We start from the raw sequence: 22,661 nt of genomic DNA, 5'->3' as shown, positions 1-22,661 counted from the left end.
AGCTGTCTGAAGGCCAGGTCTTGGTTTATTTGTGTGTATATCTCTGGCTTTTGCTAGGGGTTGCTCAGAAATTATTTTGACCTGTCCCTATTTCATGATGTTCCCCTGGCAGCCTGTACTAGTTGCTGGGTTTCCAGAACTCTTTTTATCAGCTGAACTTGGTCACTTTGTGTCCCTGCATGTGACCATGGGCCTTTCCTAGTTGGGGTACAGGTGGAGGAAGCCAGGTTGGGCTCTGTGGTGGAGTGAGAGGTTTAGATGTGGCGTGTGTCCTTAAACCAGACCTTGAGCTGCTCCTTTTGGAGGCAAGAGGCTTTGCCAGGTTGGGGTTGTGTATCAAAGTAAATGTAAAAGCCTCAGTGTCAGGGCTGGAGGAAGGGGATGTTCCTGTCACCATGGGGTGTCTGTGTCTGGCTTCCTCCTGGGGTTGCAGCAGCTGTAATTTTTGTAGCCTGATATTAAGTGGTAGTTTGTGCTTGTGTTTAGTTCAGTGGCTCAGCTGCAGTGTGTGAGGATCCTACCAAGCCCTGCTTGGGGCAGGGGATCTCCAGTGTCTCCCTTGCTGGGAGTGTGGGGTGGAAATGTGTGGCCCAGGCTGCTGGTGGGAGTGGAGGGTCCCAGCCCCTTCAGTGGCTGGCAGGGGATGGTTCTGGGCAGCTGTGACCTGACCCTGCTCTGTGCTGACCCCCAAGAGCACGTGAGGATTCCAGCATCTCTCTCAACTCTGCCAAGATGCCGGTCAGGAAGCACAGCGAGCACATGAAGTTGTTCAAGAACAAAGGCAAGGATGAAACTGTGAGTACCCACCTGCCAGTGCCAGTATTTTGGACCCCAGCAGAGCCCACTGTTGGCAGGAGCTGATGGAGAGGCTTCTCAAGGTCCATGGCCCTAAATCTACCTGTGTGAGGGAGCAGGGGAATGGCTCTGGATAAGTTCAGCTGGGATGTTTGGGTGGCTTTTGGGATGTGGTGTGTGGCTGGCTGGGCTGCAAGGAGCGTGGTGGCACAGGGGGATGTGAGTTTTGAGTGCGTGGCTGTGGGCTGGAGAAGGGAGATGGCTCAGCCCCAGGCTGCTCCACAGCCATTATCCCTGAGGAGTTGGGGCTGGTATGGGATGTCAGGTGTAGGATCTGTCAGCTTGATTTAAGCCAGTGGAGGTGATGAGGGTTTGCCTTTCAGGGTCAGAAAATCTACTTTTAAAAACACCCACTGGTTGCTGGTTCATCCAGCAGCCCATGTCCTTGGGAGGCACTGAGGGAGAGGCTTCCTCTTTCCCATCTCCCACATCATCCTCCAGGCCACAGTGAGGAGATGCTGGCTCTGCACTCCTCCTGTGGGAAATGTGGAGCAGAGGGCTGCAGGGATGAGCTCCCTGGGGAATGGGGCAATGCAGTTATGAGTGGGATGGTGTTCTTTTTCCTCCCAGACCCTGCGGAGGCAGAGGGTGGAGGTGAACGTTGAGCTGAGGAAAGCCAAGAAGGATGAGCAGATCCTGAAGCGCAGAAACATTTCCATTGTTTTGAAGGAGGAGAATCCCTCTCTGGGAACAGACAGAGCAGCTGAGGTGGTGAGTGCTTGGTGCTCTGCACCTGGGTAGGATCAGTGCAGCAGGAATCATCCCCTCCTTGGGCCACTACCAGTTCCAGCTGGGGTGACCTGGGTTAAGTAGCTGGTGCCATTCCTGATCTCCATGCCCAGTGCTGGGGAGTGTTTCAGACTGCCTGGCCTTTGTCTGTGCAGTTTTTCATGGTGATGATGTCCTGCTGGCCTCCCTTGATGGCAGGTAGAACAGGCTGGTGCTCTGGCTCACTGGGAGCTGCTCCTGTCTGGCTCCCTGCACAGCCAGGGGTAATTACTGAGCTCACAGGCCCATTATGGTGTCAGTGACTCTCACTGCTTGATTACAAGCATTAGTTGCCTTGAAGGCTTTTGTGGATTGTCTTCCTCTGCCTCATCTCGAAACTGTGTTGCATAAAGAATAGACACTGCTTAGATATGAAGTGGTGACTGAGCTGGGTCTAGACAGCTGATTGACTGTTGAGATTAAACCGGAGGGAGTCCCAGCTCCCCGGCTGACTCTGAATCATTCCCTGTGACACAGATTATTCAGCCATCCTTGGAGGAGATTGTGGAAGCTGTGAATGGGGAAGACACCCAGCTGCAGCTGCTTGCCACCCAGGCCACCAGGTATGTGCCCAGCTGCTGGAGCTGTTCTGGGACCTGGGGGCAAAAGGCTGCAAGTTCCTTTTTGGGGAGCACTCCAGGGAGATGGCAAAGGGAGAAGGAGCCTGGTAACCCAGACTGCCCGTGGGAATCTCAGCTGGTGCCTTTTCTGTGGCCTCTGTGCCATGCTTGGCTCACAGTCCTGCACGAACCCAACCAAGGGATTGGCTGTGCTGCCCCTTCCTGTGCCTGTGCTGTGCCAGGAATTATGTAGGATCCCACAAGAAATCGAGTGCCAGATGCTTGGGCAGGACAAGGACTGGAGAGCCTGGCTCTGTAAAGAGTTGGTGCTGAGCAGGGCTGTCCCCACAAGGGTGGGGACACAAAGGACCACAGGGTGCCATAATCACCCAGCTGGCAGCAGGGGTGTCTCCTGAGGGTCCAGGACAGGCTGCATCCCTGCTGGTGTTTCCTTGGCTGGCTCAAACTATTAAGCACCATTCCCAGCGAGTATGACTGTGAGGATGTCGGGGCTTTACTTCCAACACACAGCCTGCTCCTGCTTCAGCATCTTTAGCTGTGTCTTCCTTCTGTATGGCAACCCCTCTGCTGAGGCTTGTGCCTGGCCACAGGGCTATGGGCTGTGGTGGCACCATGCAGGGTTCCTCATGGCTGCCTGTGCTGTGTCCTCTCTCACAGGAGACTTCTGTCCAAGCACAAGGACCCCCCCATCAATCAGATCATCGAGCTGGGGATCATTCCCAAGATGGTGGAATTCCTGGGCCGTGCTGACAATGCTGCCCTACAGTTTGAGGCAGCCTGGGCACTGACCAACATTGCTTCTGGCACCTCGGAGCACACCAGGGCTGTGGTGGAGGGAGGGGCCATCCCAGCCTTCATCTCCCTGCTGTCCTCCCCACACATGCACATCAGCGAGCAGTCGGTGTGGGCCCTGGGCAACATCGCAGGTGAGAGGACCTGGAGGGGCATTTGGAGGCCCCTGACTGAGCCAGGGACTTGATGGTCCTTGTGGGCCCCTTCCAACTTGGAATATTCTGATTCTGCTGAGGTGATAAAGCATTGGTCTCCAAGCTGCTGCCCCTATTGAATCCCATAACTCTTCATCTCCTTAGTGCTGTCTGGCAGCCTTTAAGATCCTGTGTTGGCTGTGCAAGAGGGTTTTGGCCAAAGCCAAGGGCAAGACTGTCCTGCTGGGGTGGTTGAACCCACTAATGTCACCATAGGGAGAACAGAATGGGTCATGCCTGGTTGGCCTGCTGGCACTCCAATCTGCCCAGTAAATCCTTCCCACCTGGAAATGCCTAGTGGTGTGTGGCTGGTGGGTCACCCAGCCCTGGCCCTGCGGGTCTGATTGCTGTTTGATGTTGACTGTATTATGACTTGGGCAGATGCAGTGACCAGCCCTTTTTGTCTGTTCAGGGGATGGCCCTATCTACAGGGATGCTCTTATTGCTCGTGATGTGATTCCTCCCTTGCTGGCTCTGGTGTCACCTTCAACTCCAGTAAATAACCTTCATTTTCTTGATTTAACAGCTCCTAATGCACTGGGTGGTGGGTGAGTCCACTGTCTGCCTTGTGCACAACAAACTGTTTGTATAACTGAACGAGACCCTGCTCTAAACTGCTTTTATGGTCCTGCCTATGCACAAAGCTGGGGGTGCCAAGCAGACACTCGAGTCAATGTGATCTCTTCCAGCCTTGGCTTTCTTTTCCAGCTCTGACTGTATCAGGCTAGGAATAAGATGGAACTGGTGCAAGGCAGACTTGCATATGCATGTGGAAGGGCTGAACTTGCCCTTCAAGCTTCCTGGTGCTGCTCTGGTTTGTCTCTGCCCTTCTGCAATGGTGCCTGCCCCACTGTTCTGTCTCTGTGTAAGAACCTTCACAGGATAACACAGACTGAGAGGCTCTTGGGGGCAGCAAGGATCTTACACCTGCCTTGTGTTTCAGGTTGGGTTCCTGAGGAACATCACCTGGACACTGTCAAACCTGTGCAGGAACAAGAACCCCTGCCCTCCCTTGGATGCTGTGCAGAAGATTCTGCCAGTCCTTGTCATCCTCCTGCAGCATGAGGACAAGGATGTAATCTCTGACTCCTGCTGGGCTGTTTCCTACCTGACTGATGGCTGCAATGACCGCATCCAAATTGTGGTGGAGACAGGGATTCTCCCAAGGCTCGTGGAACTCATGGAAAGCCCAGATTTGATTGTTATGGTAGGGAACAACCAAATCTCCACCCTGTGGTCCCTTGATGTAGTAAGGTCTGAGGATAGGGAAGGCATGTGCCCTTATTCTATGTGGCAGCTGTGGTGTGCTGTCCCCTCAGCCCATGGAACTGACTGCCTGCTTGTCAAGCCTCTGTTCTGGAGGCTGCATAGAGGCTCTAAAGCTGCTTAGAGCAAACGAGGGATGACAGGGCTGTAAATAAACAGCCATCACCCACAGTGCTCTCCTTGTGTGAAGGATCAAGCACTTACGGAGGGATCTTGCTGGGCTTTCTGATGTGTATCCCTTGAGGTAAGGACTCTCCTCATCTCCTCTAATCTCTGTCTAGACTCCAGCTCTCCGTGCCATCGGGAATGTGGTCACAGGCACAGACAAGCAGACCCAGGAAGCCATCGATGCCGGCGCCCTGACTGTCCTGCCCCGGCTGCTGAGGCACACCAAGTCAGTGATTCAGAAGGAAGCAGCATGGACCCTCAGCAACATAGCAGCAGGGCCTTCCCACCAGATCCAACAGATCATCACCTGTGGGTTACTGCCACCTTTGGTGGAGCTGCTTGACAAGGTAAGGGATGGGCACAGGGCTGCTGAGGGAGGAATGTGAGGTTCAGGAGGCCTGGGATGGCTCATTTATGAAGCCCTTGGCCCCAGAGCCACCTGAGCAGGCTGTTTCAGAGGTGTTGAGATCTTTGGTGCAGCCTAAGCATCCCTATTTGTCAGTACACCTGCATGGAAACACATTTTGGAGCTGCCCTTGGCACCTTTGCCAGGTGTCCATGGATCACCCAAAGGGGCTGGGAAAGCTGCAGATAAGGGAAATGGTTATCCTTCATGCCCATCCTGGAGCATACTAAAGCTTGGGAATGCCTTTGCTGTGCTGCTTTTCCAGGGTGATTTCAAGGCTCAGAAGGAGGCTGTGTGGGTAGTGGCCAACTTCACGACTGGAGCAACAGTGGATCAGGTGGTGGAGCTCGTCCGTTCTGGGGTCCTCAAACCTCTGCTCAACCTGCTTTTGGTCAAAGACAGCAAAACCATCCTGATCATCCTGGACACCATTTCAAATCTCTTCCTGGTGAGATCTGTTCATCCTGGATGCCATTTTTTAATCTCTTCCTGATAAGGTCTCATCTTTTTGACTTCCTTCTCCCAAAGAGCAGCAAGGAATGAGCCAAATGCTCACATTGTGTGGTGAGAACAATGACTGTTGATTTTTGGAGTAAGAGAGACTTCATATTGTCTAAATTTGTCTTGGATACCCTTGGGTTGTCTAAAGGGCTTGGCAAGATTGAGTTCCCAGTGCTGCTCTTCATTCCCTGCTCACTGGTTTGGCAGGCAGAGACTGGTATTCCACAGGCACCAGAGTCACATCCCTGGCATCAGGAAGGGACCATAAATTTGAGGCACTGTGGCACCAAGGCACTGTGAACCTTTGACTTGTAGATCAGGGTTGTAATTACAGAAAAGACCATCTCAGACCTGTTACTGATGTTCTGTTTTCCTGCCTGGCTTTGTTACAGGCAGCTGAGAAGTTGGGAGAGACAGAGAAGTTATGTCTGCTGGTAGAAGAACTTGATGGTCTGGAGAAAATCGAGGACTTGCAAAACCATGAGAATGACATGGTCTACAGAGCTGCCTTGGACATCATAGAGAAATACTTCTCTGGTGAGGTATGTGAGCCCTTGCTGTTTCTCAGCTGAAAAAGTGAAGTTATTACACACTGGAATGAAGCACTGAGTTTAAGGATACTGGAAGAGGTTTTTAGAGGAGACTTCCATGTGACCAGAGTAGTCCTTGCAGCTTCTTTCAGGTGTTTTTAAAGGTCTGTAAAAGCTCAGGGTTGTCAGCCAATGAGTTGGACAACAGACATGGATGCCTTGATAGCATCTTGCTGCTGGAATTTAAACTGGCATCAGCTGGAGTTACTGCAGTTACTGATATGAATACCAAATGTGGAGAAGTTTCCTCCTTCAGAGCTGAGCTGGCTTGTCACTATGAATGGCAGCCTCCTACTCAGCTGATAACAGTGCTCAGGTTGCATTTGGATTACTTGACCCTTCTCGTGGTAAGGAATCTATGGAAAAAGAGGATAGGACACCAGCTAGGAGCTGCAAGTGTCCAGTGACTATCACAGATGCCATGTTTGGTCCTAGCCTTAGACTTGCAGATGGGAAAACATCAGGGAAGAGGCTTAGAGGTCTGGCAGACCTTGGAACTGTGGTGCAGTTTGTGTGTGAGCTGCAGCAGGAGGCAAGGTCTGGTTTAGTCCTTTGCCAGAGCAGGGTCTGTGGGGTGTCCCTGTGAGAGTGTGGAGGGAATTCTCCACACCAGCTCCTGCTGGAGGGGCTGGATGCCAGGGGAACATCTCCCTGAGCAGTCCTGGCTTGTTGCTGTTCCAAGCAGGCCATTTAATTTCAGTGAGCTCTACCACTGCAGCCACTTTTATTTCCTTTTGCTTCTGGTGTCTGAGCCCAAAGGCTTGGCTGCTTTTGTGTGGGCTGCAGGGACACTGCAGCTTCAGGGTGCTGCAAGGAGCAGGAAGCCTTGGCCTGGCCTCCAGGAGCTCTGTTACAGTCAAGCTGAGCTTAACAGGATTTTTAAAACAAGAATAAAACAGAGTTGCTGTAAAAAGCTTAGGTTTATTCAAATGCAGACCTTATAAGTGATCTCCGATTTTCCTCCTAGGAGAATATAAACCTGGAGCCCCAGACTGGCCAAGATGGGCTGTATGATTTCTCAGTGGAGAAACAAGATTTCAACTTCTGAAGATGAAGCATGACACAGCTCTAAACTGGTGGGTGGAGGTACCTTGGAAGAGCTCAGACATGCAAACCATGAGGAGCAGAGATGCTGAGCCTTTTTACTTCTGAAACTTGTCAATAAATTGCACTTTTGGCTTTGTACCTTTTGCCTTTAGTTATTTCCCCCTCCTTTAAGCTGCTGTTGCAAATGACATGGCTTGTTTTTTTTTCCAACAGCATCTTAAGGCCTTGCAGGAGTGTGTTGGAGCCCCTGGGCAAGTTTTCTAGGTGGAATCTTTCCTCTAAGTACACTAAACTGCAGGAGAGTAGCATCCTGCCACCAAATCTTTGTGCTGAAATTTCTAGGCTTGACTTGGAGTGGCTGAAGTAGCTCTAAAAAACTGTTTGGGAGATGTTTCACCCTACTTCAGGCACCATCATCATGGCTGTGGGGAAGGAGCTGAGCCAGGGCCAGGTGGGTCAGTGGCCTTGCTGTGTGTTACTTCACCTGGAAGAGTTGGAGTGTGGATGTGGGAGCTGCTGAGCAGATGCTGCTCCTTTGGAAGGAAAGTCGTTGGAGGCAGTGCAGGGGCAGTGATTCACCTCTGCTGCAGCTTCCCTGTTGCCATCCATCAGCCTGGAGCCCATGATCTGGCTCTGCCCTTTAATTCCAAGGACCTGTATTTCAGGTTTCCATGATGTGTCCCTGGCTCTTGTTCTCCTTCTCTCCAAGCCCTCCAAGTGTGGTCTCCAGCTAAGGTGAGGATGGAGTTGAGTCCATGGCACAAAGGTTTTGTGCTGTGGGTTCTCAACAAGTTGCTGGCCACTGCTCCATCCTTGCAGTGTTGATGGTTCCCAGCAGACCCTTCCCCAATCCTTTGCTCCCCAGGGCTTGAAGCACCTCAAAGGCTTTTGCTTAAGGCAGGATGAGGGAGCAGCTTTCCCTCCTTGCTTAGGTGGTTTGGCTTTTCAAAATGCCCCTGGGTGGCCTCAGGGCTCTGCTGCCTCAGGTGCAGTGGGAGGTGATGTGACAGGCAGCTTAATCTGGAGGGAAAATCTCCTCTTCAGGAAACAGAGACTCTTCCTCTTCCCTGGCTCTGTTCATCAGAGGATCTATGCATTTCTCCTGCAGGCCACCCAGGGAAGAGGGAGTTGGTAGTAAATGTGGTCTCTGGGAGAACAGCAGGGCTGGGGGAACTCAGCAGGGCTGAGTATCACTTATTTAATACTCAAATACTGGGATCTGATGAAATGCAAAGTGCTTCTTACATCCAGAAGTATGGACTTTAAAGCATGATACAGCACTGCCTGAACATGCACCTGAACCAGGGCTGGTGCTGCCTGGGCTCTGTGGGCTTCCACTGCTGCTGGGCACCTGGGAGTGGCCACAGTTCCCTGGGTAAAAGGAATGTGAGGAAGCTGTTTCCTCAGTGCCACCGGAGACACAGAGCTGAGGCCTGTGTGCCTGCCCTGACTTTGGATTGTGGTTCTCTGTGGACCATCCCAGTTGGCTTTTCCCATGGCCAGGCAGGGCTGCCCCTTACAGCTGCTCTATGCTTATGCTCTGACTAAAAAAGAAATAGGAAATCTCTTGGATTCTTTTTTCTGCACGTGCTGGACATAAATCTGTGGTGGGTGGTATTACACAGAGCCAGGGGCTCAGAGCTGCTCCTTTCCATCCTTGTGTCTGTAACTTAAAATATTCCCCTGAAGGCAGGGGCCAGGACAACGTGTCCCTCTTAAAAAGTGTTGGGATGTGCCTGCTGTCTGCCCTGGCAGCTGGAGAGCTGGGCCCAGTGCCTGGAGGATCACCAAGGCTCTGTGTGGGTGTGTGAGTGACCTGCAGGCAGCTGCTTGCCTGGCCCGGGGCGCTGCCCTCCCCTGCCAGCCCCAGGAACCGGCAGCAGCCACCAGGGCAACTTCAGCTCTGGGGCAGTGGAGGTGTCCCCTCCTCCCAGGGGAATGGGATGGGGTATCCAGGGGCACAAGTGAAGGGGGGATGCTGCTGTGCTTCCTCAGGGCAGCTCAGCCTCCCTCCTGTGATGCACAGAAATGTAGTTTTTCTAATTAAACCTCCCCTGTCCCAGCCCCAGAGGAGCAGTTGGAGGATCACTGAGGCTGGAAAAGACCTCCAAGATCATCCACTGACTTCTATCAGCTTCTACCCCTTTAGTGCCACCTCTGCTCCATGGAACAGTCTCAGGAGTGGGGATTCCACTGCTGCCCTGGGCCCCTGTCAGTGCTTGAGCAGTAAATAAATCTTTCCGAACATCTAACAGCCTGGGGCTGTTTCCTTTGTGTTGTCTTGGGAAAAGAGTCCATTCCCCACCTGGCACCCTCCCACTGGGGTGTCATAGCCAGTGAGGAGGTGCTGCCCTATTTCTGGAGCTGGAACAGACACTGCCACTGCCTGTAGTGGCGTTTGCCCCAAATTAAGACCCCTTTACATTCCTATGCTACCTGCAGGCACCCCTGCGCTCCCTCCGTGTTCCCCCATACACCCTCCATGCCACTGGGAGAGCCCCTCTTCACCCCCACGCACCCCATCACCCTCTTGCTACCCTGCATGTCACCCCTGTTGCACCCCTGAGATCACCCATTCACCACCGGGGCCCTCAAAGGGATCCCATTGTCTCTTTTCATCCCAAGACAGCCCTAGGCACCCCGATTCCTCCCATTCCACCTCTCTTTGCCCCTATGCCATTCCCCAGGCATCCCACATCCTGCTCTTACTCTGCTCCGTTCCCCCATTATTCTCCTCTATTCTCCCATCCCATTCCTTTTCTCCCATCCCATTCCTTTGCCTCTATTCCCCCCATTTCCCCACCCCATCCCTATTTCCTACTTCCCCCTCTATTCCCCCATTCACCCATCCCTATTCCCTAATTCCCCCACCCCATCCCTATTTCCCAATTTCCCCTCTATTCCCCCATCCCATCCCTTTTCCCCCATTCCCCCTCTATTCCCCCATCCCATCCCTATTCCCTAATTCCCCTTCTATTCCCTCTCTATTCCCCCACTCCATCCCTATTTCCTAATTCCCCCCCATTCCCCCATCCCATCCCTATTCCCTAATTCCCCATCCATTCCCCCATCCCTTTTCCCCCATTCCCCCATCCCATCCCTATTTCCCCATTCCCCCATATCCCATCCCTATTTCCCCCATTCCCCCATCCCCCATTCCCCCATATCCCATCCCTTTTCCCCCATTCCCCCATATCCCATCCCTTTTCCCCCATTCCCCCATATCCCATCCCTTTTCCCCCATTCCCCCATATCTCATCCCTTTTCCCCCATTCCCCCATATCCCATCCCTTTTCCCTAATCCCTTTTCCCCCATTCCCCCATCCCCTCCCTTTTCCCCCATCCCTTTTCCCCCATTCCCCTGTATCCCATCCCTTTTCCCCCATTCCCCTGTATCCCATCCCTTTTCCCCCATTCCCCTGTATCCCATCCCTTTTCCCCCATTCCCCTGTATCCCATCCCTTTTCCCCCATTCCCCTGTATCCCATCCATTTTCCCCCATTCCCCTGTATCCCATCCCTTTCCCCATTCCCCCGTATCCCATCCCTTTTCCCCCATCCCCCTGTATCCCATCCCCATTCACCTGTATCCCATCCCTTTTCCCCCATTCCCCTATATCCCATCCCTTTTTCCCATCCCTTTTCCCCCATTCCCCCGTATCCCATCCCTTTTCCCCCATTCCCCTATATCCCATCCCTTTTCCCCATCCCTTTTCCCCCATTCCCCCATATCCCATCCCTTTTCCCCTATTCCCCCATCCCATCCCTTTTCCCCATCCCTTTTCCCCCATTCCCCTGTATCCCATCCCTTTTCCCCATTCCCCCGTATCCCATCCCTTTTCCCCCATTCCCCCATCCCATCCCATCCCTTTTCCCCCATCCCTTTTCCCCCATTCCCCTGTATCCCATCCCTTTTCCCCATCCCTTTTCCCCAATCCCCAATCCCATCCCTTTTCCCCCATTCCCGAACTCCTCCTCTCTCCCCTCTCCCCTCGCCAGGGGGCGCTCCCCTGGCCCCTCCCGCGCATGCGCCGAACCCCGACCTTCCCCGCGCCGACCTTCTCCTCATGGCGTCCTCACGCGGCCACGCCGCTCGGCGCGCTGACGTCACCGCCCTCCGCCGTGCGCGGGGGCGTGGCGGGGGCGTGGCCACGGTTCTCCGCGGCCGGGCCGGGCGGGCGCGGCGGCGGCGGCGGCTGAGGCAGGGGCTGAGGGCGCTGAGCCTGCGGCGGCCGCCGGAACGCGGATCCGGGCATTCCCGGCATCGTGAGGAGCGGGCGGGCTCGCATGGCGGGGCTGCGCGGGGCCGCCGGTTGAGCTCGGCGCCACCGCCTCCTCCTTCTCCTCCTCCTCCTCCTCCAGGCGCGATGTCGAATCCCGGTACCCGCCGGAACGGATCCAGCATCAAGATCCGCCTCACAGGTAACGGGGCGGCGGCGGCACCGTGCGTGTGTGGCCGCAGAGCCACGGCTGGGCCCGGGGTCCCGTCCCCTCCCCTCCCCTGGCGCCTTCGCCCCCTCCCCGGCCTGGCTGTGAGGGGAGGGGCGGCCGGGCCCGAGCTCCCAGCCTTGCTGAACTTTTATCCCCCGTTTTTCTGTTCCGCTTCTCCCTCTGTGGCCCGACGGAGCCTCTCTGCGCTTTTGTGTATTTATATTTTTTCCCGCCCCTCCGGCGTGGGGTGCTTGAGCCCCCTGGGGGTGGCATAAATTTGAGGAGGGCGGGGGTTTGTCTCGGTGTCCCCTCGTTCTCCAGCAGGTCCGGGCACGCTTCTCCTTCCTGGGGTCTTTCCTGCACCCTTCCCCGTGGAAGGTGACACTCACCACCCCCTCCAGCAGCCTGGCCCTCAATGGGGTCCCTCCTGCACGCTCGATGAGGGGGATCCCTGTGGATAACTCTCCCCTGCCTTCTGCCCACTTGTGGGGTCTCTTCTGCACCTTCCCTGTGTGGGGCATCCTTGTGACACCTTTCCCCCTTCCCAGCCCTTTCCCAGGGTTTTCCCTGTTCCCTCTCCCATGGGGTATCCCTGTGCTCTCCCTTCCAGTCCTCCAGACCATGCTGCCCCTCCCTGGGGTCTCCTCTCCACGTTTCCCAGCAGGATTCCCAGGGCCACCTCTCCCACAGACTAGCTTTCAGCAAAGCCTTTCATAATTTGCCTTACTTCACTTTAATTAACAACCCCCCAGCCTCCCATGTGCCGAGGAGGATAACTCAGTTGCTAATGAGAAAATACCCAGTTAGTTGCTTTTAGCTGGGTTTTTTTGGGTTTTTTGTTGGGGTTTTTTTTGTGTGTGTGTGTGTTTTTCTTTAATTTTCCCTCCTTCCTCTCAGCTTGTTCTCACCTGGCACATTGTGGCATTCAGCTTTGGAAGTTCCTTTCCTGTGCAGGAGGTGACACCCAGAGCTGTGTCTGTCCTGCCTCTGTGTGAGGCCTCTGGAGGGTTCATGGATGGATAAACCAATTTATGTTGGACCCTGAAAGATCTGGATTAAGTCTTTTGGAAGCTGCTCTGGTCGATGCCGAGCCTGCTTCTTTAATGGGGAGAGACACAGTTCCTGCTTGTTGGGACTGCTGTGTGAATTATTAAAAAATAAGTTCCATTTCATTCTTTCAAAGGCAACAAGTGGGTGTTTGGAGGTCAGTTGGGCTGGAGAAACCATAGTGCTGCACTGGGTGATGGAAATTGATCCCTGGAGAGGGATCTTCTGTGTGTGGGTGCATAAAACATAGGCAAATGATGAGAAAACGGTGCTGGTGAAACTGCAGTTACAGGTTAACTTGCTCCTGGCACATAACACACTCAGAGGCAGATCATCAAAAAATAAAAATCCTGGTGTTCTTTTAATCCTTTGATTCTGCACTGCTTGTGCTTCAGAAGACCAGAGTTTGTGAGGATAATGTAAATCTGAAAATCCTTTTCTTGGATGGGAGAAGGCTGGACATATTTTTAGGTTGTATGAATGATGTTTGATCTGAAATGAGTTTTGTGGTGATGTATACCAAATGTCAGCTCAGTCCTTAATGTGGCTTATATTTATGCAAGTCAGTCAATAAAAATGTGAGTTAAGTAACTTAGGCCGTGGTCATAGCCCTTCTGAGCTGGAGGAGATCATTTAAATAACAGAGAGAAGCTGTTGAGTTTAATTTTAAAGGCTGAATGCTGCAGCAAAATGCTTTTTTACTTTTAGCATACACTAGTCTTCTCTCTGGGCTGGGAATGTTTCCTGGAACAGACTGAAGTTTCAGTTTATTGAGCAACTTGGTAGATTTATTTTTTATTACTCCCCATTTTTAAACTGTATTGAAGAAATCTCCTGCTTGCTCAAAAACATCTTCTGTTTTTACAAGCAGGAAACCTGGGTGATGTGACAAAAACTGCTGTATTTAATCAAGAAATAAATTGCTCTGGGAGAGGTTTAGCTCTGGAATCATTGGGCAATGCAGTGTTCTTGGCTGGGACTGGGGTGCTGACTTACCTGTTTCAAATAGCTGCAGCCAGCCTGGCTGTTGTTTTCTCATCTCCTTGGCTCTTGGGAGATTTGAGCACATTTAAATCGAGACAGAGGACCTTGTTTGTTATGATTTACTACCTGCATTGTGTTTCCTGTGATTAGGCACCATTGAAGTTTTGCAGTACTGAAAATAGCAGTGTAAATACCACTTAGTATGCCTGTGAGTGTCACTGGGTGAATGGCAAGGGAACAGTGTTGAATCTCCTGTGATTTTTTTTTTTAAAGACATAATTTTTTCCTCATCTTTTGTAAAGGTATTTGTGGTAGCAGAGTGTTGGGGTTATTTATGTGAATATATAAAAGTTCTCAGTCTGCTGATGATTAGCAGAAGTGATCTCCCAGCTTATACAGAATGATGTCAGTCCTAGCCTGATGCAAATTGTAATGAAGTAAAAGGGCAAATAATGCACCCTGTGCAGAAATACTAAAAACCTCAATATAATAATGAGTTGCATGACAGGTTAAAATGACTTTGTGGCCTGTGGATCTCAAATATGCTAATCTCCTGTCATATCTCAGTTTCTCCTCTTCTTTCCACTAAAGCCTTTACCCCAGCTGGTGATGCAAGAGCCAGAGATACTCTGGCCTTGTCTCTTGTCCCTTGGAACAGTTCTAGGCAAAGTAAGAGAAAACTTCCTGTTAAATCTGTGGTCTCTTCCTATCTGTGCTGTCATCAGGGCAGCGCAGCAGTGCAATGCACAGTGCAACCCAGCACAATGATGGAAAAATAAAGTGATCCTGTGAGTGCGCGTCCTTGCCAAATGTACTCAGGGTCTGCTGGGTCAAGGAGGAACACAATCCACGGACCAGGGGGCCTTCAAGGAGCACGTGTCCCTTTTTTACCCCTGTGCTTCTCTGAAACCTTTGTTTGCTGTTGTTCCCTGGGAAAGTTCCAAAGAGTTCATCATCTCCAAGGCTTACACACGCCTTGCTCACGCTTGTATCACCCACAAGCACTGGTGAAGACTGCAGTCTCATCGTGCTGGATATGGCAGACACCCCGATCCAGGTAGCTTGTAGGCAAAGGTTGCAGGTGGAACTGGAAAGGCCATGAAGAAATGGACTAAACATAGAATTTAACCAAAAAAAACCTGCAAGTTGGGTTCTGATCTCATTGGTTCTGGCTTTTTCAGTAGGGTCTCAGCTGAGGTGTTAAAAGCTGGCTGGCTTCTGGGGCCATTGTGGAACTAAGGAAAGTTAAACTTTAAGGATCAGTTCCTAGCTGGATCTTACATACACGGTCAGATGGCTGTGTTGAGGACTGATGGCAAAATAGCTTCTTTAAGAGAGAGGCCAGAGTTGGTGTAACAGGAGGATCCAAATAATCTTCTCCAAGCACCTCACTTCACTGTGGTCCTCAATTCCTCCCTGGAAAGCCTGGCCTGGGAAGGTTTGCTGCTTGTGGGGGCAGTTTTGAAAGGTGTGTGTAGGTGAGAATCCTCCCAGGTGTGAGGGGTAAGAAAGTGCGGTGTCAGAAGCATCAGGGAGGAGTGAGGAAGACTATGATGAAGCAGATGGTTGCTGTGAGGTGAGAAGGGAGCCAGAGGGAATTTGTAGGTAATAAATCTGATTCCTATAAGCAAGGTTGTTGTGCATAGCAGTGGCAAAAAAAGGGGAAGAGGGAGGAAGTGACACAGATGAGTATCCTGCACACACTTCCAGCTCAGTGTAGTCAGCCAGTTCAGGGAAGCCCCAGCCACGAAGTCTGGTCAGTTGATAGCTGGTAAATGGGTGGCTTTGGGACTTTCTGCATTTGTAATTCAAGGAATCCATAAAAGAGCACAGTGACTTCGAGTAGAAGATAAAACATTATGTTGTCATTAGAGCAATGTTCACTTAGGATTGTTACAAAGGCACAGGCTAAAGCATGTCCCTAATGTCAGGATGTTTTACTTCCCTTTCATGACTAATGTATTGACCAGTGCTGAGTTAACTGACTGATCAATAGCAACACTAATATTGGTGACCTGGACACTTTCCTGTCCCGTGTTCAGGAACAGTGAATATGTAGGGATCTCTCTTTACCATGAATTTACATGGTAAATACATCATGGGCTGACTGTAGTTTTATGGTTGGGCATCAGGACCACTGGTTCCAGGTGAAGAGCGCTGGGGCAGGAAGAGCTGGCTGCTCATCCCAGCCTCCCTGGCAGTTGGTATTTAATATCGAGCCAGCTTTGTGCCATGGGGGACACAGCGGGAAGCAGCAGTTGGGTAGCTCCAAATTTATTTAGTGTGGTAATCTGGGAGTGTGTTGAAATCCGTGTCTCCTTATTTTCTTCTCATAAGGATTTTCTGTTCCCCACGTCTGCTGGGAGCGGGGCCCCGGCTGCGATTGGAGCGCGGGGCTGGAGCTCCGTGCGGAGCTTGGCCGCAGATTTCCTGTGTGATGCTGAGCGAGGCACTTCATCTCCCTCTGCTTCCCTTCCCCATTTGCCTTGGGAAGCAGCAGTTCTCGTGAAGGTAAATTCGTGGCTGTTCAGAGCCCTGTGGATAGGAATGGCAAAGAGGCTCAGGGCATGTAACTCTAGGGACATTAAAGAAAATAAAATTTTGCTTTCATGGGAGGAAGTGGAGAGCACAGCCTTTGCAGTTGGCCAGCTGACATTTTTGGGCTGCCAAAGTGGGAATCCAAAGAGCAGCCTTTTCTTCTGGGCAGGCTATGGGGAGCAAGTCTCCTTTTTTGCTTCTCCCAGTAAGTCAAATTTGTGCCAGCACCATTGTCCTGGTGGAAGTAAATTAAATCACCAAAAGGAGTTTGTTTGAATATCCCCCTCAGGCAGAGAAAGTAGAAACAATAACTACTTTATTCCTGACTTGAAACTTTCTTTTGTCAAATTGAATGTCTTCATATAAAGAAATGGAATTTGGGATGTGGTTGTGCAGTTCATGATTTCTTTTTTTATTTCATACTGCCCACCAGTCTAAGAACAGTTTTCTCATCTGTTTCTTGAAACAGCTTTATCACTTTTCTAAGATTTTGTAGCATCATCCTTTCTGTTTGTGTTTCAAAATTAATCATCAGTTCCAGGGAAATACAACTAGTGTTGAATTTCTCAGTGAGGAGGTTGCTCTTATACCACGATTTTCTGTGTGCTGGGTAGAGGAACTTTACTGACAGCAGCTCCAAGGCTGCTGAAATTGCCACTGTAAATAAAGATCAGCGAGCCCCCTCAGTTTTTCCTGAGCTGGCCGTAGGCTTGCTTGATGGGTCACAGAATGGAGAAGAACATCATGGAAATACCATCCATGTGTGTGGTTTTTGGAGGTTTACCTGGATTACTGCCCACCTTGAAGGCAGTCCAGTTGCCGTGCTTAGAGCTGGATTAATCTGGTTGGATTACTTGCTGCTATTTATGGTTCTTGAGTCAGCTACTCACTGTCGTGTTGGTTTGGGCTGTCTCGGTGGAGGCAGCGGGATAGAGCAGAATGGTTTGGATATGATGTGGATAAATCAGTTGGTTGGGTGTGAAGTTTAGGTATGTACCCAGCAGAGCAATTCATGTAAGAATTAAGCGAGGAGAAAATTTTAATAAAAGGGTTGGAAGAGATGTTCCATCTGCCATCTTTTCCCCTAAGTTTGGAATGGAATCTTTTTTGTTGTTGTTATGTTTCTCTACTATTATTCCTCTGGAAATAGTCAAAGTATTACTATGACAAGGACTAAAGTTTGGAATATCACTGAAAGCTTTGATATTTTTTATGTTTTTCATGGAAGCAGATGCTGATTTATTCCTCCAGAGTGAAATAAACTGTTACTGCAAAGGGCTTGCTCTTTCCTGTACCAACAGTTGTCAGGACAGAGGGGAGTCAGTGCGATCTTGGGTCTCGAGGTTGACAGCCATTGTGTTGGGATCTGCTCAGCTTTTAGGGAACGTCTTCACTGAGGTCTTACTATGGTCCTTGATGCTTTGCCATCCCTCTGTGAGGACAGCACTACAGCTGAACCACTTCCAGCTTTTTTCACCTGGATATCATCTCACATTCTCTCCCGTGTCTGTTGGCAGGCTGCAGTTAAGCCTGCGGGTAGCTGACGTGGAGCACTTGTATTATGGCTGGTGGTGAGGAAGCTGCTGCTCTGACATTGTGATGTTTCAGGTGCTTACAAGTGAGTTCCTGAAATACTGCTGCAGTAACTCAAGATGTTATCTCCTTCCTGGTCTGCTGACCCTCATTGCCAAAAATTTGTCACCTGCCATGCGAAAGCTGGCGGAAGAAAACCTGTGCTCATGCTTTCAGCTGCTTCGGTGCAAATTCAGCTTTCCTGTGTAAGTCTAGCTCTAGGACTTAGACTAAGGTGCTGAACATTGAAAAGCTCAGGTGTGTGCAAGTCATGTGTTGGAAGTTTTTGGGAGGGAAAAATCAGAGGAGACATTAGTGATTTTGTAAACCACACAGCAAGTGTGTATATCTCAATTTAAAATTATTTATATAAGTGTTAATGTAATAAAAGAAGAAAGCTGCATATATGTTTGCTAAGTGAGGTAGTAGGTCAATTAGCATTAAGATGCTATGTGTTTTTAAACTTTGTTTCACATGTGTTTAAGGGGAAATTTAGTAGTTTGTGAGAGGGGATCCCGGGGGATATTTTACAGTTTTCCATGTCTGGGAAAGTATGAAATATAATTGGAGAACATAGCAGAAAGGATGGAATTTTTTCTTTGTCATGCTCTCTTATGAACTGGCAGCTACATGGTGAATATTTGGGGGTGTAGGATGATAAATCTGATGATGCTCTAGTTGAATTGGCAGAGTAAGCATCCATGCTGTTTCCAAAGAATCTCTCCACAGGGCTGTAATAGCTTGATGCCTTCCTCTTCAGTAAGTCATTTTTGTCAAGTTAAAGGCCAAAATTCAAACTGGCTTGTTGTCAGGGACACTAAGCACAGCAGGCAAAAATCCCCAAGGCTACCCAATTCCCAGCATAGACAGATAAAGCTGGCAGAGCCCTCTTTACTCGTCTTCCCCTCCCCCGGAAAAATCCTCTTCCCTGGGTTTTTTTTGGAGGATATGGGCACTATTCTGCATACTGATACAATTTAACAGAAAGTATTTAAATGGAAGGTTTGTTCATCTGTTTGTGGGTAAAACAATCCATTATTGTTTGGGAGTGATGGAAAAATAATGCACAATCCCTGCAGTGAACTCGCCGTGCTGCAGGCAGCCGTTCCAGCTGTGCTCACCTCGCCACAGCTGGAGGGAATTGTCCTTGGCACAGCAGCAGCTCTGGTGAGCACCGGCCCTGCCTTGGCCACTGTGTGATGGAGCAGTTCAAATGAGTTAAGCTCATAATCCTAAACCATAAGAAACGATGGAAAATCCTGTGGAATTGGACTTTGTACCAGCTTCCCGTTTTACACCTGGGCTCCTGATTCCTGAGGCTGTACAGCAGTTTAGGAGCGAAGGGCACACTACTGACCACTACACTGCCTGCTGTACTGCAGGAGTGCTGAGTGGCCCTGAATGTCCTCACTAATGTGCAGTTTTACCTGTGGTTGGTTTTTTTGAATGGTGGATGTTTCTTTCCCAACTCATTAGGAAGAAGGTCTGCTGAAGAAAATAAAATTTGTTGCTTTTTCTTTCATAGGTGACTTGCTATTATCCTTCTCTTGCAGGAGTTTTTGCTTTCATAGGTAACCAGTGTCAGGAAAAGAAATATTTTTTTATAGGATTCAGTCTTTTTTCCTCAAGTTGACGAGATCTTTGTAGATACATTCCATTATTTGGAGTAAAATGGCATTTTTGGATGAATGAATTAGGAAAAATAGTATTTTTGTTGACCTTTTAATATGTTTACAGTTTTGTCTTCCTTAAATATCTGCCTATTTCCTCTAATAATTAGACTAAAATAAAATTGTTATGTATTTATCAATTTAAAGTTTCCATATCTTGTTTTTGTCACAAAATAACAAATTAAATTTGCATGTGTTAAAATCTGTTTCTAATTTGTCTTCCTGATGTTTCCAGGACAATAATAAAAGCTCTCCTTTGTATTTTTCTCCTGAAAATAAAGGTTAAAACGCTGAAGATAGTTGCCTCTTTTATTTATACTGGAAAATTATTTATTTATTTTGGCAACTCCTCACATCAGTCCAGACTTTCTTTTTTCACGGCCCTGACCTTTCTTCTTCACATGCCAGATTTGGTCTGTGTTGCACCCCCAAAGCCAACCGGACATTGCAGCAGAAAATTCAATCCCTGTGGTCAGTGCTTTCACATTCTTTAGTACATGGGCTGTATGACCTGAAAAGTTTGTTGGAAAGGAAACATCTTTAGAAATACATGTGCTCTGTTTTCCTGAAGAGCAAAAGGGAAAAAAAACCCACCAAAACTCCAGACCGAAAATGAACTGAGTGTATGGATTGTACTGTTGCTTTAACAATTTTTTTTGACTACACAAGTGCGGAATTTAGAAAAATGAAGAATTTCAGTTTGATTCAGACTTGCAGTGATTGATGCGTTTCCCAGGGAATCCGTGTTCTTTGTCCTTGTAGCTGATGTGTTTTGGTTCCTTTCCCATATGCAGACATTTTTATAAGCATGTGGGAACTTCACTTTAATTCAGAATTAAAATATCATATTTTACAAGTGTAAGTCTAATTAACAGATACCTCATTGTTGCTCCTTTAATGTTAATGGGGAGAGAATCCATTACATTTGGTAAACTTTGGATTAGCAGTTGAGTGGGTGAGTGTAAGCTAAAGGTCTGATGTCAGCCTTTGAAAGAGAAATTGGGTGAATTTTCTGGGCTCTTGAAGTGATACTTACTTCAGTGCTTTATATTCCAAGGAATTCCGAGCAGTGACTCTCATATCTCTTTCTTAAAAACATCTGCAGACAGGTAATGGCCACATTAAGTGCTGCAGTGGGCATGTTCATATCTCATGTGTCTGTAAATACCCAACTGAGCAGATCAGAGAGAGCAGAAATGGCTTAGTGAAAAAAAAATAATGCCTGAAATGTTGTGGGGTTTGAAATTGGCAGGGAATTGCTGTGTATCTAATTTTTCATCTCCCAGCTATCCCTTATGTAAAGCGTTTTTGTGCTGTGATCGCCTGATGCATTCAACCCACCCCGAAATTGTTTTTAACCACAGTGAAAATACTTCTGCTGAGGTCCCCTTTGCGCAGATGAGTGGTGAAATGAGGTGAGATGAGGTTAAAAGGCAAAAGTGAAGTTAGGGAAGCCAGAAGGTGCCAGAGAGTGGTTCAGCAGTGAAACTCAGCACAGTCCATCAGCCTCTGAATGATCTGGAGTCAGAGAAGGGCTTCAGTGCTGAACTCAGGCTTTAATGACTTTATACAATTTGCTAAGTGTGTGATATAACCAAGTTCTGTGATGTAACCACACTCAGATTTAAATCTCAGCACCTTTTCCCAGAGATCCTGTCATTCATTCAATAATCCAACATTAAATTTACCTGTGGAAAAGCCCAGGGTGTAGGAATAAGTGTCTGGCTCTTTATAAGAGTGACTTCTTCATACTGGGCAATAATTAACTAAAAATAGTATGCTGTGTGTACAGCTAATGTGCCATAATGGGAACAGCTTTTATTCCTTCTTTCCAAGAATTTTAGGGAATTTAATATTAATGGACTTCTTTCAAGATTTATTAATTAATGTGTCTGTGCTCATTTATCGAGCTCTATGTGAGGCAGCCGGGCAGCCCCTGGATCTGCTGAGGGTGATGGAATCAGCTCCAATAATTGTGCTGTCACCAGCTCTAGAAGGAGACTTTGGCAAACAGAAGAAACATGTACATAGGTGCTTTTCTGTGTTGTGTTCTTTAGCTGAAAATGAAATACCTCCTCGGAGTTCCAGGTCTGTCTGATAACAGGATAAATAACACTTCAGTATAACGCAGCAGCTTGGCTTGGACTTCTAGTCACAGTCGTTTCTTTTGTAATTTTTTTTTTTAATTTGTGCAATCACAGAAGTAATTTGACTTGTTACAAATGATGTTTTGATAAGCTTCAATAGAAATTAGCAAACCAGCCATCAAATGGGATTTATAAAAGTTGCTTTGGAAAATATGTTGTAAGTGGTCTGCAATCCAAGGCATTTCCTTTGCAGGATGCTTATCAAGTCTGCATGTGCTACTTCCAAATTGAACTAGAACGTAGATGAGAGCTATTTTTGATAGAAGGGGGGGAGAAGAAAATAAAGCCCAGTTGGAAAGTAGTAACAGGTTTTTTTCTCATTGCCTTAGGATGTAAATCCTGCAAGTGTGCAGAGAGAAAACAGACTTTGAAACAGCTGAAGAAAACAGATTTATCTGTGATGTTTGAGATGATGCTGGTAGTGTAAACGTGATTGAAATAGTCATTGTAGGAGTGGTGAGTAAATATACCAGAAGCTTGTGGATAAACTGACTTCTCTTTGCTGCTCCATATGCCAAGTAAAGGCAGAATGTCCTGCTTGTTTCTGGGATGTTCCTTCCCCAGGGAGGCTGTATCAGGAGGAGCAGCCGCTGGTTTTAAGGATTGTCATGCTCCCAAATGCCAGTGTAGAGCTCTTCTTTTATGCCCTGGATGTGGTTGCTGCTGTGGTTGTGTCTTCTGGGCTGTTGGAATTAAGATGTTGCAAGACCAAGTGGGAGATGATCCAGCAAATATTTTTGTGAGGATTTCTTGTAGATTAATCAGTCTTTTAGCCTTTTGGTGTTTCACAAATCAGCAGTGAAATCTGGAATGTGGAAGCTGTCTACACTTTCCAGGACAAAGTGCTGCCTTATTTGACCATCAGGCTGATGGATAAATTTACAGGACAAGCTTAATCTTTTTTTCCAGACTGAAAAATTACCAGGCTGAAAAGGGATCTCACCTGTCATTCTCCTCTAACTAAGTTTTGGCTTTTCATCTGACTTCAGTCAGATTTGAAAGAGGCAGAGATATTAAGCAGACCAGGGCTCAAGAACTCATGGAGATGAGGAGCTTGGGAGAGCAAATCTGCCCTCCCATGGTCTGGCAGAGTGGTCCTGGTCCC

The 22,661-nt window shown here is 48.8% G+C and overlaps 2 protein-coding genes across 5 annotated transcripts in view; both read left to right on the top strand.

Annotated features, from left to right (window-relative positions):
• Window positions 1-634: 634 nt before the first annotated feature.
• On the top strand, window positions 635-7,306 carry KPNA7 (karyopherin subunit alpha 7). Its single transcript, XM_068207165.1, has 10 exons — window positions 635-795; window positions 1,426-1,558; window positions 2,099-2,186; window positions 2,862-3,130; window positions 3,603-3,685; window positions 4,134-4,397; window positions 4,738-4,971; window positions 5,296-5,478; window positions 5,924-6,073; window positions 7,089-7,306. Exons 1-10 carry the CDS (start codon window positions 733-735, stop codon window positions 7,167-7,169), a joined length of 1,548 nt encoding a protein of 515 aa, XP_068063266.1. The 5' UTR covers window positions 635-732; the 3' UTR covers window positions 7,170-7,306.
• Window positions 7,307-11,327: 4,021 nt separating this feature from the next.
• The window catches only part of SMURF1 (SMAD specific E3 ubiquitin protein ligase 1), a 45,432-nt gene continuing 34,098 nt past the window's right edge, over window positions 11,328-22,661 (top strand). For all 4 annotated transcript variants that reach the window (XM_068207163.1, XM_068207162.1, XM_068207161.1 and 1 more), the window contains exon 1: window positions 11,328-11,589. In XM_068207163.1, coding sequence (XP_068063264.1) covers window positions 11,535-11,589 — 55 coding nt within the window. In that variant the 5' untranslated portion in view covers window positions 11,328-11,534. The remainder of the gene's footprint in view (window positions 11,590-22,661) is intronic.

This window comes from Anomalospiza imberbis, chromosome 16 (genome assembly GCF_031753505.1).
Source record: "Anomalospiza imberbis isolate Cuckoo-Finch-1a 21T00152 chromosome 16, ASM3175350v1, whole genome shotgun sequence".
Taxonomy (NCBI): domain Eukaryota; kingdom Metazoa; phylum Chordata; class Aves; order Passeriformes; family Viduidae; genus Anomalospiza; species Anomalospiza imberbis.
This window is presented reverse-complemented; position numbering and strand designations above follow the sequence as displayed.

Coding starts and splice junctions, on each gene's coding strand:
- KPNA7 (XM_068207165.1), top strand. CDS start 733: ATGCCGGTCAGGAAGCACAGCGAGCACATGAAGTTGTTCAAGAACAAA. Junction 796..1,425: donor ACAAAGGCAAGGATGAAACT/GTGAGTACCCAC, acceptor TTTTCCTCCCAG/ACCCTGCGGAGGCAGAGGGT. Junction 1,559..2,098: donor TCTGGGAACAGACAGAGCAG/CTGAGGTGGTGA, acceptor TCCCTGTGACAC/AGATTATTCAGCCATCCTTG.